At 42.5% G+C, this 16,309-nt stretch overlaps 1 protein-coding gene across 2 annotated transcripts in view; it reads right to left on the reverse strand.

Moving 5' to 3' along the window:
* Positions 1-493: 493 nt before the first annotated feature.
* The window catches only part of LOC115154059 (zinc finger protein 525), a 42,282-nt gene continuing 26,466 nt past the window's right edge, over positions 494-16,309 (reverse strand). Inside the window, exon 2 of one of the 2 annotated variants that reach the window (XM_029699901.1) lies at positions 494-1,404. In XM_029699901.1, coding sequence (XP_029555761.1) covers positions 698-1,404 — 707 coding nt within the window. In that variant the 3' untranslated portion in view covers positions 494-697. Of the gene's footprint in view, positions 1,405-7,767; positions 9,114-16,309 lie in introns of those variants that run through there. The other variant, XM_029699900.1, reaches the window with a different exon arrangement.

A 16,309-nucleotide genomic window follows, 5' to 3' on the forward strand; every position in this document is an offset into this window, starting at 1 on the left:
ATGAAGCTCCCGACTAACAGTTATTGTGCTGACGTTGCTTCCAGAGGCAGTTTGGAACTCAGTAGTGAGTGTTGTAACTGAGGACAGACGATTTTTACCTTCAGCACTCAACGGTATCTTTCTGTGAGCTTGTGTGGTTTACCACTTCGCGGCCAATAATACAATAACAGCACTTACAGATGACCGGGGAAGCTCTAGCAGGGCAGAAATTTGACAAACTGACTTGTTGGAAAGGTGGCATCCTATGACGGTGTCACGTTGAAAGTCACTGAGCTCTTCAGTAGGGCCATTCTACTGCCAATGTTTGTCTATGGAGATTGCATGGCTGTGTGCTGAAATAGCCGAATCCACTAATTTGAACTAGTGTCCACATACTATTGTGTGTGTGTAATATATATATATATACATACACACACACATATATATATATATATATATATATATATATACACACATATATGTATATATGTGTATTTACATTTACACCATTTACATCATATGCCTCTTAAGATCCCAGTTCCGCTTGAAACATAGGTAGAGACTTCCTTTTCATTCCTGTAAGACAAAAAATGAAGGCATGACCCAAGCCCTGCAATTTTAAAATGGCCTATGGGAATTTGCAGATATCTAGAGAGCGCCATGATTCGGTAAAATACGTTTTTCTTTTATCCTTTCAACCCTATATCTTTAAAATCTCTTATTTCCCAACATTTGGAGGACAATTATGTTGTTTTAACTGGAATGATGTGGTAAAGCCTTTTTTGCAAAAAGAACATCTATATGGTCTTTCCCCTGTGTGATTCCTCATATGCACTCGCAGGTGTCCAATTTGACCGTAGCATTTCCCACATTCATTGCAGAAATAAGGTTTCTCCCCTGTATGGGTCCTCATATGCCTTTTCAGAAAAGATTCCCAATTGAACCTTTTGCCACAAACATGACACCTGTATGGTTTCTCCGTATTGTGAGAAACCATAAGCACCTTTCTCATATGAATCTTGTTCTTCATATGCCTCTTAAGATCCCAGTTCCGCTTGAAACATTTGCCACAAATTTGACAAGTAAATGTTTTATCTGATACTCTGTAGCCGTCTCCATCAGGTTCTGTTTTTATCTCAGTTGTGTTGGTGGGTGAATCCACAATTCGGATTTGGAAAAGATGAGAGGGCTGAGGTGGTTCCTGATTTTTCCCAGAGGCAGGAGTGAATATGAACTCTTTGTTATCAGAATCCAGTCTTTCAAGCAGCTGTTCCCCTTGACTGGTCCAGAGTTCCTCCTGTTCCTCTTTAATCTGCGTGGGCTCTGGGTCCTCCTGCCCCAGACTGGGGTTCCACTCCTGCTCACAGTGTTGCTGCTCAGTTGGAAGCTCCTCTTCAGAGACTTGGAAAGAGAGCTGCTGGAGGTCTGGAGAGAAGGATAGGGTATTAAGAATCTTACCATTTATTTATTTATTTATTTTTACATATTTTCAGAATTAATGGGACCCTATGGCCTATGGTTATACTAAGGCAACAAAATATATACAGTGCATTCGAAAGTATTCAGACCCCTTGACTTTTTCCATATTTTGTTATGTTACAGCCTTATTCTATTCTAAAATTGATTAAATACTTATTCTCCCTCATCAATCTACACACAATACCCCATAATGACAAATTCAAAAACAGGTTAAGACATTGTTGCACATGAATTAAAAATAAAAAACAGAAATACCTTATTTACATAAGTATTCAGACCATTTGCTATGAGACTCGAAATTGAGTTTAGGTGTATCCTGTTTCCATTGATCATCCTTGAGATGTTTCTACAACTTCATTGGAGTCCACCTGTGTTAAATTCAATTGATTGGACATGATTTGGAAAGGGACACACCTGTCTATATAGGGTCCTATAGTTGGCAGTGCATGTCAGAGCAAAAACCAAGCCATGAGGTTAAAGGAATTGTCCTTAGAGCTCCGAGACAGGATTGTGTCGAGGCACAGATCTGGGGAAGGGTACCAAAACATTTCTGCAGCATTGAAGGTCCCCAAGAACACAGTGGTCTCCATCAGTCTTAAATGGAAGATGTTTGGAACCACCGAGACTCTTTCTAGAGCTGGCCGCCCGGCCAAACTGAGCAATCGGGGGAGAAGGGCCTTAGTCAGGGAGGCGACCAAGAACGCGATGGTCACTCTGACAGAGCTCCAGAGTTCCTCTGTGGAGATGGCAGAACCTTCCAGAAGGACAACCATCTCTGCAGCACTCCACCAATCAGGCCTTTATGGTAGAGTGGCCAGACAGAAGCCATATGACAGCCTGCTTGGGGTTTGACAAAAGGCACCTAAAGGATTCAGACCATGAGAAACAAGATTCTCTGGTCTGATGAAACCCAGATTGAACTCTTTGGCCTGAATGCCAAGCGTCACGTCTGGAGGAAACCTGGCACCATCCCTACAGCGAAGCATGGTGGTGGCAGCATCATGCTGTGGGGATGTTTTTCAGCGGCAGGGATTGGGAGACAAGTCAGGAGAGGGAAAGATGAACGGAGAAACGTACAGAGAGATCCTTGATGAAAATCTGCTCCAGAGCGATCAGGACCTCAGACTGGGGCAAAGGTTCACCTTCCAACAAGAAATGACCCTAAGCAAACAGACAAGACAACACAGGAGTGGCTTCTGGACAAGTCTCTGAATGTCCTTAAGTGGCCCAGCCAGAGCCCGGACGCAATCAAACATCTCTGGAGAGACCTGAAAATAGCTGTGCAGCGACGCTCCCCATCCAACCTGACAGAGCTTGAGAGGATCTGGAGAGAACAATGGGAGAAACTCCCCAAATACAGGTATGCCAAGCTTCATACCCAAGAAGACTCGAGGCTGTAATCGCTGCCAAAGGTGCTTCAACAAAGTACTGAGTATAGGGTCTGAATACTTATGTAAACGTAATTTTTCTGTTTTTTATTTGTAATAAAAACCTGTTTTTGCTTTGTCATTATGGGGTATTGTGTGTAGATTGATGTGGGGAAAAAAGCTATTTTAATCAATTTTGAATAAGGCTGTAACATAACAAAATAAGTGTTTCAGTCTGTAATAAAGCCCTTTTGTGGGGAAAAACTGGGCCTGGCTCCCTAGTAGGTGGGCCTGGGAGGGAATATGCCCACCCACTTGGGAGCCAGGCCCACCCATTATTTATATAAACTCAGCAGAAAAAGAAATGTTCGTTTTTCAGGACCCTGTCTTTCAAAGATAATTTGTAAAAATCCAAATAACTTCACAGACCTTCATTGTAAAGGGTTTAAACACTTTTTCCTATGCTTGTTCAAAGAACCACAAACAATTAATGAACAAGCACCTGTGGAACGGTCGTTAAGACACTACCAGCTTACAGACGGAAGGCAATTAAGGTCACAGTTATGAAAACTTAGGACACTAAAGAGGCCTTTCTACTGACTCTGAACAACACCAAAAGAAAGATGCCCAAGGTCCCTGCTCATCTGCGTGAACGTGCCTTAGTCATGCTGCAAGAAGGCATGAGGACTGCAGATGTGGCCAAAGCAATAAATTGCAATGTCCGTACTGTGAGACGCCTAAGACAGAGCTACAGGAAGACAGGACGGACAGCTTATCGCCCTCGCAGTGGTAGACCATGTGTAATAACACCTGCACAGGATCGGTACATCCGAACATCACACCTGCAGGACAGGTACAGGATGGCAACAACAACTGCCCGAGTTACACCAGGAACGCACAATCCCTCCATCAGTGCTCAGACTGTCCGCAATAGGCTGAGAGAGGCTGGACTGAAGGCTTGTAGGCCTGTTGTAAGGCAGGTCCTCACCAGACATCACCGGCAACAACGTCGCCTATGGGCACAAACCCACCGTCGCTGGACCAGACAGGACTGGCAAAAAGTGCTCTTCACTGACGAGTCACGGTTTTGTCTCACCAGGGGTGATGGTCGGATTCGTGTTTATCGTCAAAGGAATGAGCGTTACACCGAGGCCTGTACTCTGGAGCAGGATCGATTTGGAGGTGGAGGGTCCGTCATGGTCTGGGGCGGTGTGTCACAGCATTATCAGACTGAGCTTGTTGTCATTGCAGGCAACCTCAACGCTGTGCGTAACAGGGAAGACATCCTCCTCCCTCATGTGGTACCCTTCCTGCAGGCTCATCCTGACATGACCCTCCAGGATGACAATGCCACCAACCATACTGCTTATTCTGTGCGTGATTGTCAGTGTTCTGCTATGGCCAGCGATCTCAATCCCATTGAGCAAGTCTGGGACCTGTTGGATCGGAGGGTGAGGGCTAGGGCCATTCCCCCCAGAAATGTCTGGGAACTTTCAGGTGCATTGGTGGAAGAGTGGGGTAACATCTCACAGCAAGAACTGGCAAATCTGGTGCAGTCCATGAGGAGGAGACGCACTGCAGTACTTAATGCAGCTGGTGGCCACACCAGATACTGACTGTTACTTTTGATTTTGACCCCCCCTTTGTTCAGGGACACATTATTCAATTTCTGTTAGTCACGTCTGAGGAATTTGTTCAGTTTATCTCAGTTGTTGAATCTTATGTTCATACACATATTTACATGTTAAGTTTGCTGAAAATAAACACAGTTGACAGTGAGAGAATGTTTATTTTTTTGCTGGGGTTCATATATATATAATATATATATATATATATATATATAAACAAAATGCCCCCCCAAAAATATCCAAGAAGGATGTTAAACTTTATTAAAACATACATTTGTTTTACAATGTACACATTGTCTGTCCCAGAACCCTAAGACGGTTGGATGCCGGTTACGTTTGAGGACATTTGTAAATACATCCGCCTCGCAACCTCGGTGTGAATCATAAAATGTCCGTTTTCCACGCCGGTTGTAGTACTTGCTGCATTAACTGCTCCTGTGCGATTCCTCATATGCCATATCAGGCTACTCCTCTGCCTGAAGGATTTGCCACATTCCTTGCACTGACAGTTTTTCCCGAGTCTCTTGATTGTTACCAGAACACACACACACACACACACACACACACACACACACACACACACACACACACACACACACACACACACACACACACAAACACATATGTTGTTTTCTCCTGTGTGTGAATGACCATGGGATTTTTAATTGGGATGCCTTGATTATTTTCTACACGAAGAGCATCTGTATGGTCTCTCCCGTGTGCCCCTTCATACGCCTTTTCAGATCAGATTCCCAATCGAAACATTTGCCACAAACATGAACATTGAACTGTTGTTCACTTGTGTGTTCCCTCATATTATGCAAGTTGTGACTGAAGCATTTGCCACATTCACTGCATCAGTAAGGTTTCTCCCCAGTATGGGCCCTTGTATGACTTTCCATAAGAATTTGAAACATTTACCACACGAGGAGGGTCACAAATGTGACTTTCCAGATTTCAGACACAAGTCATTTCATTTCACAAGTCGTCCAATTCTCATGGCTTTTAGCCGTACCCTTATCCTACTCCTCCTCTGTTCCTCTGGCTATGTAGAGGTGAATACAGGCCCTGCAGTGCCTAGCTCCACTCCGATTCCCCAGGCGCTCTCTTTTGATGACTTCTGTAATCGTAAAAGCCTTGGTTTCATGCATGTTAACATTAGAAGCCTCCTCCCTAAGTATGTTTTATTGACTGCTTTAGCACACTCTGCCAACCCGGATGTCTTAGCTGTGTCTGAATCATGGCTTAGGAAGACCCCCAATAACTCTGAAATCTCCATCCCTAACTACAACATTTTCAGACAAGATAGAACAGCCAAAGGGGGCGGTGTTGCAATCTACTGCAGAGATAGCCTGCAGAGATCTGTCCTACTATCCTGGTCTGCACCCAAACAATTTCAACTTCTACTTTTAAAAATCCACCTCTCTAAAAACAAGTCTCTCACCGTTGCCGCCTGCTATAGACCACCCTCTGCCCCCAGCTGTGCTCTGGATACCATATGTGAACGGATTGCCCCCCATCTATCTTCAGAGTTCGTGCTGCTAGGTGACCTAAACTGTGACATACTTAACACCCCGGCCATCCTACAATCTAAGCTTGATGCCCTCAATCTCACACAAATTATCAATGAACCTACCAGGTACAACCCCAAAGCCGTAAACACGGGCACCCTCATAGATATCATCCTAACCAACTTGCTCTCTAAATACACCTCTGCTGTTTTCAACCAAGATCTCAGCGATCACTGCCTCATTGCCTGCATCCGTAATGGGTCAGCGGTCAAACGACCTCCACTCATCACTGTCAAACGCTCCCTGAAACACTTCATCGAGCAGGCCTTTCTAATCGACCTGGCCCTGGTATCCTGGAAGGATGTCGACCTCATCCCGTCAGTAGAAGATGCTTGGTTATTTTTTTAAATGCCTTCCTCACCATCTTAAATAAGCACGCCCCATTCAAGACATTTAGAACCAGGAACAGATATAGCCCTTGGTTCTCTCCAGACCTGACTGCCCTTAACCAACACAAAAACATCCTGTGGCATTCTGCATTAGCATCGAACAGCCCCCGTGAAATGCAACTTTTTAGGGAAGTTAGACACCAATATACACAGGCAGTAAGAAAAGCCAAGGCTAGCTTTTTCAAACAGAAATTTGCTTCCTGCAACACAAACTCAAAAAAGTTCTAGGACATTGTAAAGTCCATGGAGAATAACAGCACCTCCTCCCAGCTGCCCACTGCACTGAGGATAGGAAACTCTGTCACCACCGATAAATCCACTATAATTGAGAATTTCAATAAGCATTTTACTACGGCTGGCCATGCTTTCCACCTGGCCACCCCTACCCCGGTCAACAGCACTGCACCCCCCCCACAGCTACTCGCCCAAGCCTTCCCCATTTCTCATTCTCCCAAATCCAGATAGCTGATGTTCTGAAAGAGCTGCAAAATCTGGACCACCACAAATCTAGCTTTAAGCACCAGCTGTCAGAGCAGCTCACAGATCACTGCACCTGTACATAGCCCATCTATAAATAGCCCAAACAACTACCTCTTCCCCTACTGTATTTATTTAGCTCCTTTGCACCCCAGTATTTCTACTTTGCACACTAATCTACTGTCAAATCTACCATTCCAGTGTTTTAATTGCTATATTGTATTTACTTCGCCACCATGGCCTATTTATTGCCTTACCTCCCTTATCTCACCTCATTTGCTCACATTGTATATATACTTATTTTTCTACTGTATTATTGACTGTATGTTTGTTTTACTCCATGTGTAACTCTGTGTTGTTATATGTGTCGAACTGCTTTGCTTTATCTTGGCCAGGTCGCAGTTGTAAATGAAAAGTTGTTCTCAACTTGCCTACCTGGTTAAATAAAGGTTAAATCAAATAAAAAATAAATTAAATTTCACACACACACGGCTACATTCTGAAACACCATTGCAGTCTCCATCTGGTTCTGTTAAAACTCTTCAGTTGTGTTGGTGGGATAAAGATATTAACCAATTTGGATTTGATTCATATCTGAGGGCTGAGGTTTCGATCCTCCTGATCACATTTACTTTTAACACAGGCAGGAGTGAATATGAACTCTTTGGTATGAGACTTCAGCCCTTCCAGCTGCTCTTCTGCCCGCCTCATTGGTCCAGAAATCTTCATGTTCCTCTTTAATCTGTGTGGGGTCTGAGTCCTGCTTCATTCCTGCTCACAGTTCTGATGCTAAGGGGGAACATCCTCTGCAGAGTCTGGGAGAGAGACCTGCTTGAGGTCTGCAGAGGAGGATAGGAAAATAATCTTTCACAAAAAATGTATTCCTTAATGTTTAATATGGTACGGTACATTTATTGATTATTATAAATCACTCAGAAAATGTCCTTACACTTTCACAGCTTGAATATATTTCAGCATGGTCATTTGACATCATCAGAGAGAAAAAAGGAAAGATGTATTTATTTCCTTAATGAAATAATGTCCAGTTATCTGATTACAGCAAAGTGGTGAGCTTACATTGTATAGCGTGCATACCATAAAAGAAATAGACACCAAGAACAAACGTAAACAATGGAACAAATGGCAACAAATGGGGCGGCAGGTAGCCTAGATGTTAGAGAGGCAGGCCAGCATTTCAACCCTACATTATAACAACACAATCTGAAAAAGTCAAAAGGAGTGAATACTTTTTTATACCCACTTTATATTGTTTCTCTCCAGTGTGAAAAATCTAAATGTCAGTTTTCCACTCAGGTTGAAAAAGTTGCTGCATTATTTGCTTCTGTGTGTGATGCCTCATATGGTTGCTCAGAGTTCCCTTCTTCCTGAAGGATTTGCCACATTCCTTGCACTACTGTAATTTCTCCCCTGTGTGTGCACTCAAATGTTTAGTCAGACTTATTTTCTGGTTGAAGCATTTACCACAATATTGACAGCAATACCGTTTCTCCCCTGTATGACTTGCTGTATGTAATCTTAATTGAAATGCTGTGGTAAAACATTTTCTGCACAGAGGACACTTGTGTGGTTTCTCCCCTGAGTGTCGCCTCATATGCACAGTCAGATGTCCGATCTGACGGAAGCATTTGCCACATTCATTGCAGCCATAAGGTTTCTCCCCGGTATGGGTCCTCTTATGCCTTTTCAGATCAGATTCCCAATAAAACAGTTTGCCACAAATATTACACCTAAACGGTTTCTCCCCTGTGTGTCCCCTCATATGCACTGTCAGATGTCCGATCTGACTAAAGTTTTTGCCACATTCACTGCAGCAATAAGGTTTCTCCCCAGTATGGGCCCTCATATGCCTTTCCAGAGCAGATTTACAGTTGAAACATTTGCCACAAACAAGACAAGGGTTTTCACCAATGTGACTTGGTTTCATCTTGATCCCTTTAGTTGTACTGGTAGGGGACTCCACAATTTGCATTTGGAAAAGATGTGAGGGCTGAGGTGGGCCCTGATTTTCGACAGAAGCAGGAGTAAATATGAATTCTTTGGTATCAGACTCTAGCTCTTTAAGCTGCTCTCCCCCCTGACTGGTCCAGAGTTCCTCATATTCCTCTTTAATTTGTGTGGGCTCTGGATTCTCCTGCTTCAGACTGGGGCTCCACTGCTGCTGTTCAGAGGGGACCTCTTCTGGGAGACAGAGCTGATGGAGGTCTGGAGAAAAGAATAGGAAAGAAGAATCTTTCAAAAACTATTAATTCCTTAACCATTGTCTTACATGGTTAGTTGGTACACTTATAGTCCATTTATACTGGATAGACGCATGGTTGCTTTGAGTTGGGAGCAGTCTAACCGCATGCCTTTTTATCGGATTCTTCCAGAGAACATTGAAGCCTCTGTTGCCTGATCTTCCATCATTCTACACTTAAAACGACTAAGTCCTACGATTTACAATGTTAAATAACGCTAATACGTGAACACCACTTTTTATTTCTTTACTGTAATAAGCTTGGGAAAAAACCTTTTGAAAAAAGATTTGAAACTCTGTTGGCGCTCAAATCAATTACAAAATCCACAACCCAATGCTCTTTCTGGAAAGTGCCATGGGCCAGCTGTTGCTAGCCTAGTCTTTGGCTTGCTGATGGCTAGCTAATGTTACTTTCAGCGTCCAAATGTTGACAAAATTACTAATATGCTGACCAAACCGGCTCCGCACGTGCGTCTGTGTGCGCCATCGTGCAGTGTTGATTTTGTCTATCCCCATCAAACGTAAAGGTGCATTACAGCCACCCATTGGACTGGAGTGTGGACCTTGTTCATCTTTTAAAATCACCCACGTGAGTATGCTAGAGGTCGACCGATTAATCAGAAAGGCCGACTGCGTGGCAGGCTGACTACCTGTTACGTAAGTGCAGCAAGGACCCAAGGTAAGGTGCTAGCTAGCATTAAACTTATCTTATAAAAAACAATCAATCAATTTTAACATAATCACTAGTTAACTACACATTGTTGATGATATTACTAGTTTATCTAGCTTGTCCTGCGTTGCATATAATTGATGCGGCGCCTGTTAATTTATCATTGAATCATAGCCTACTTCGCCAAACGGGTGATTTAACAAGCGCATGTCGTGGCACCCATGTGTCCCTAACCATAAACATCAATGCCTTTATTAAAATCAATAGATAAGTATATATTTAAACCTGCATATTTAGTTAATATTGCCTGCTAACATTAAATTATTTTAACTAGGGAAATTGTGTCACTTCTTTTGCATTCCGTGCAAGCAGAGTCAGTGTATATGCAGCAGTTTGGGCCGCCTGGCTCGTTGCGAACTGTGTGAAGACCATTTCTTCCTAACAAAGACCGTAATTAATTTGCCAGAATGTTACATAATTATGACATAACATTGAAGGTTATGCAACGTAACAGCAATATTTAGACTTAGGGATGCCAAACGTTAGATAAAATACGGAACGATTCCGTATTTCACTGAAAGAATAAACGTTTTGTTTTCGAAATTATAGTTTCCGGATTTGACCATATTAATGACCTAAGGCTCGTATTTCTGTGTGTTATATTATAATTAAGTCTATTATTTGATATTGGATCGAGCAGTCTGACTGAGCGGTGGTAGGCAGCAGCAGGCTCGTAAGCATTCATTCAAACAGCACTTTCCTGCATTTGCCAACAGCTCTTCGCTGTTCTTCAAGCATTGCGCTGTTTATGACTTCAAGCCTATCAACTCCCGAGATTAGGCTGGCAATACTAAAGTACCTATTACAACATCCAATAGTCAAAGGTATATGAAATACAAATGGTATAGAGAGAAATAGTCCTATAATAACTACAACCTAAAACTTCTTACCTGGGAATATTGAAGACTCATGTTAAAAGGAACCACCAGCTTTCATATGTTCTGAGCAAGGAACTTAAAATGTTAGCTTTTTTACATGGCACATATTGCACTTTTACTTTCTTCTCCATGGCACATATTGCACTTTTACTTTCTTCTCCAACACTTTGTTTTTGCATTATTTAAACCAAATTGAACATGTTTCATTATTTATTTGAGACTAAATAGATTTTATTGATGTATTATATTAAGTTAAAATAAGTGTTCCTTCAGTATTGTTGTAATTGTCATTATATATATATATATATATAAATATAAAAATAGGCAGATTAATCGGTATCGGTGTTGAAAAATCATAATCGGTCGACCTCTAGTATATACTTTTAAAAATCTATAAGTAGGTGGGAGAGGCGGGATATTCAGCACAGCAAGCGTCTAAAATATACTGAACGTAAATAGAAAAGCAATAGTGTTAGGCCCATGTTTCATGAGCTGAAATAAAAGATCCCAGAAATGTTCCATACGCACAGGAAAACTTTTCTCAAATTTTGTGCACAAATTTATTTATGCTCACTAACAGGGATGTTTCTCTTTTACCAAGATAAGTCAAGTGGTGGTCACACCAGATACTGACTGGTTTTCTGATCCATAACCCTACTTATTTTTTAAGGTATCTGTGACCAACAGATGCATATGTGTATTCTCAGTCATGTGAAATCCATAGATTAGGGCTTAATACATTTATTTAAATTGACTGATTTTCTTATATGAACTGTAACTCAGTAAAATCATCGAAATTGTTGCATGCAGCATTTTATTTTTGTTCTGTGTTGAACCAAGTTATATTTTAACGCCTGGCTACGCAGACACCCATTGATGAAATGATTGAATAACATGTATGTGTAAATGTATTTTGCAACATGGCCGGATTGGTCAGCATAAATCATGGCATTAGAAAGAAAAAAAAAACCCGGCCATTATCATGTTCTCAGATGCGCACACACACACAAATTTCTAGCTTATAATTAGTTAGCTACAATGACTAGCTAGCTATGTTACCTACAATTATCCATCTAGCTAAGCTAACTACCCAGCCAGGCAAAGCAGGGTCATGGGTGGAAGGGATGCAACGTCTGTCAAAACCGACATCATACTTACCAAAATCCCCTAGTATTTTTTATCAGCAGCGGTGGCAAAGGTGTGGGGGGTGCTGGGGTCACCACCATGTACAAATTAATAGGGGATATAACCTTAACCACCAGAGCTAGTTCATGGTGGTTAGCATGCAACAACAGCTGGGCGCTAGTTAGAAAGTTATGTTAATTTTGATGGGCGAGTGAGAAATAACTTGTAATAATATATTATTCTAAACAAAATTCTAAGTGTGAAGTACGCATTGGTCTAAAGAAAGGATATTCAAGGAAGGAAGAGTGTGATTTAGGCTGTTTGCTTAGGATTCAAACCTTCTCAACCTGCATACACATTGTTTGAAGTACTATAAACCAGCGTAGCTACCGTAGCTGTGTGCTGGAAAACCTTGGTAGAGCATGGGTGGAATAGGCATTGTGGTGCTCGTGAATTTCCTTTAGAGCTTCAGACCAACGCCCAACTTTTCACTTGAAGTTTTATGTTTTTAATTTCCATGGTTTTTACACCAGAAGGTGATTATACAACATTTCGACTTGCAAAATATGTCTTTCAAAAATGTAATTTGCGCTTCCAAATTATTATTTTTTTATAATTTTTTCTTAAATCTGTGTGTTTTGTCTCACAATTATTATCCAGGTCCCGGTTTCCCAAAAGCATCTTTAGGCTAATTTAATCGTTAGTACCTTCATAGGCACATCGTTAAATCTCAGAGATGTTTCCCCAAAAACATTGTCACTAAAGTCACAGTTGAAAACACTTGTTATTTACCGACTCGTAGAAGAGATACCTGGGTCTTTGAGGCTTTTTTGCCCTTTCGTGTCACTATGTACACAGAAGATCTCCTCTAAACATAAACACCTTGATTCTATCTGTCTCTCTGTGACAGTCGATAACCTAAGAACAAAGGTAACTACAATACAAAGTAGCCAAATGTCTTTGCAATTGTTATCGACAAGCAAAGGGAAAAATATGCTTCAAATGAAAACCGATATGACTGCATTAAAATATAAAATACAGTAGGCTACATGGGCCTATATGTTTCAATCATATTTAAATCAATTTTCTTCTATTTTGCTAATTGTAGGCTACTGTCAATTTCATGATGTGTAGGCCTAACAACATGTGCACAATGAGGTGCCAAACATTTGATTTCGTGCATTAGAATAAGACGCCTCAATATTTGCAGCCATAGGTGATAATTTCTTTCTAGGAGCTGATTCGTCGTCTCTATTGAATGTTAAAGGTAAGATTTGGTGAACGCTGATCCGAGAGGACCTCTGGCTTTCTTTCGATTCTATCAGTAAGTCTAACAACGCACTTATTGAAAGTTCTCCCAGGTGCTGTTTGGGAAACGCATGAAAGTTAAAGGAGACAACTGAGACGTGGATAGTGTATGTTTGCCATCAGAGGGTGAATGGGCAAGACAAAATATTTAAGTGCATTTGAAAGGGTATGATAGTACAGTAGGTGCCAGGCACACATATTTCTGTCAAGAACTGCACCGCTGCTGGGTTTTTCCCTCTCAATAGTTTCCCGTGTTTATTAAGAATGGTCCACCACCCAAAGGACATCCAGCAAACTTGACACAAATGTGGGAAGCATATAAACTCAGTAAAAAAAGAAACATCCTCTCACTGTCAACTGCGTTTATTTTCAGCAAACTTAACATGTGTAAATATTTGTATGAACATAACAAGATTCAACGACAGACATAAACTGAACAAGTTCCACAGAAATGTGACTAACAGAAATGAAATAATGTGTCCCTGAATAAAGGGGGGGTCAAAATCAAAAGTAACAGTAACAGTCAGTATCTGGTGTGGCCACCAGCTGCATTAAGTACTGCAGTGCATCTCCTCCTCATGGACTGCACCAGATTTGATAGTTCTTTCTGTGAGATGTTACCCCACTCTTCCACCTGCAAGTTCCCGGACATTTCTGGGGGGAATGGCCCTCGCCCTCCGATTTAACAGATCCCAGACCTGCTCAATGGGATTGAGATCCGGGCTCTTCGCTGGCCATGGCAGAACACTGACATTCCTGTCTTGCAGGAAATCAGACATACTGCTTGTTCTGTGCGTGATGGCATTGTCATGCTGGAGGGATGTCATGTCAGGATGAGCCTGCAGGAAGGGTACCACATGAGGGAGTCTTCCCTGTTACGCACAGCATTGAATGCCTGCAATGACAACAAGCTCAGTCCGATGATGCTGTGACACACCGCCCCAGACCATGACAGACCCTCCATCTCCAAATCGATCCCGCTTCAGAGTACAGACCTCGGTGTAACGCTCATTCCTTCGACGATAAACGCAAATCCGACCATCACCCCTGGTGAGGCAAAACCGCGACTCGTCCGTAAAGAGCACTTTTTGCCAGTCCTGTCTGGTCCAGCGACGGTGGGTTTGTGCCCATAGGCGACGTTGTTGCCGGTGATGTCTGGTGAGGACCTGCCTTACAACAGGCCGACAAGCCCTCAGTCCAGCCTCTCTCGGCCTATTGCGGACAGTCTGAGCACTGATGGAGGGATTGTGCGTTCCTGGTGTAACTCGGGCAGTTGTTGTTGCCATTCTGTACCTGTCCCGCAGGTGTGATGTTCCGGATGTAGCGATCCTGTGCAGGTGTTATTACACATGGTCTGCCACTGCGAGGACGATCAGCTGTCCATCCTGTCTCCCTGTCGCGCTGCCTTAGGCATCTCGCAGTACGGAAATTGCAATTTATTGCCCTGGCCACATCTGCAGTCCTCATGCCTCCTTGCAGCATGCCTAAGGCCCGCTCACGCAGATGAGCAGGGACCCTGGGTATCTTTCTTTTGGTGTTTTTCAGAGTCAGTAGAAAGGCCTCTTTAGTGTCATAAGATTTCATAACTGTGACCTTAATTGCCTACCGTCTGTAATCCGTTAGTGTCTTAACTACTGTTCCACAGGTGCATTATCATTCATTGTTTATGGTTCATTTAACAAGCATGGAAAACAGTGTTTAAACCATTTACAATGAAGATCTGTGAAGTTACTTAGATTTTTACAAATTATCTTTGAAAGACAGGGTCCTGAAAAAGGGACGTTTCTTTTTTCTGCTGAGTTTATTATTTGACAATATATCGTATCGTTTGACCAATATCGCAATATGATTTTTGCGCTAGTTGGCTGTACCTGCACCAAAACTCCAGTATTTTTCCTTTATTTGATTGTTTTCCCATCTTCTTTTTAAATAGTGAGCCAATTTGTTTTGAGCACTATTATTTCCAGGACTGATCAAAACGTGTTTGTTTTCTGATGGCTCTTGTCCTCTGCAACAGACATATGGTGAGTAATATGTTTGGAACATCGAATCGCAATACATATCAAATCGGAATGAAAGTACCATGATAGTATCGTATCATGAGGTCCAGCCCTAGACTACAGCTCAGCGTTCAACACCATAGCCCCTTCCAAGCATCGAGCCACACCATCGAGAGCATCTTGACTTGCTGCATCACCGCTTGGTATGGCAATTGCACTGCCCTCGGCCACAAAGCGCTATACATTAACATTTAAGTCATTTAGCAGACGCTCTTATCCAGAGCGACTTACAAATTGGTGCATTCACCTTATGATATCCAGTGGAACAACCACTTTACAATAGTGCATCTAAATATTTTAAGGAGGGGGGGGGTTAGAAGGATTACTTTATCCTATCCTAGGTATTCCTTAAAGAGGTGGGGTTTCAGGTGTCTCCGCTGTCCTGGCGTCGTGAGGGAGCTTGTTCCACCATTGGGGTGCCAGAGCAGCGAACAGTTTGGACTGGGCTGAGCGGGAACCGTGCTTCCTCAGAGGTACGGAGGCGAGCAGGCCAGAGGTGGATGAACGCAGTGCCCTTGTTTGGGTGTAGGGCCTGATCAGAGCCTGAAGGTACGGAGGTGCCGTTCCCCTCACAGCTCCGTAGGCAAGCACCATGGTCTTGTAGCGGATGCGAGCTTCAACTGGAAGCCAGTGGAGAGAGCGGAGGAGCGGGGTGACGTGAGAGAACTTGGGAAGGTTGAAGGGTTGTGCGGACTATCTTGCACTGACTCTGCACACTCACAAGATTATACACAGTGCCTTCAGAAAGTATTCATAGCCCTTGACTTGTGCCTCATTTTGTTGTTTGACAGAATACGCATCTACACACCCATCTACACACAATATCCCATCATGAGAAAGTGAAAAGATGTTTAGAAATGTTTGCAAATTCATTAAAAATGAAATACATAAGTATTCACACCCAAGTGAATACGTTAGAATCACCTTAAGTAGCGATTACAGCTGTGTGTCTTTCTGGGTACGTTTCTAAGAGCTTTGCACACCTGGATTGTACAATATTTGCCCATTATTCTTAAAAATTCTTCCAAGCTCTGTCAAATTGGTTGTTGATCATTGCTAGA

Source organism: Salmo trutta, chromosome 19 (assembly GCF_901001165.1).
Source record: "Salmo trutta chromosome 19, fSalTru1.1, whole genome shotgun sequence".
Lineage (NCBI taxonomy): Eukaryota > Metazoa > Chordata > Actinopteri > Salmoniformes > Salmonidae > Salmo > Salmo trutta.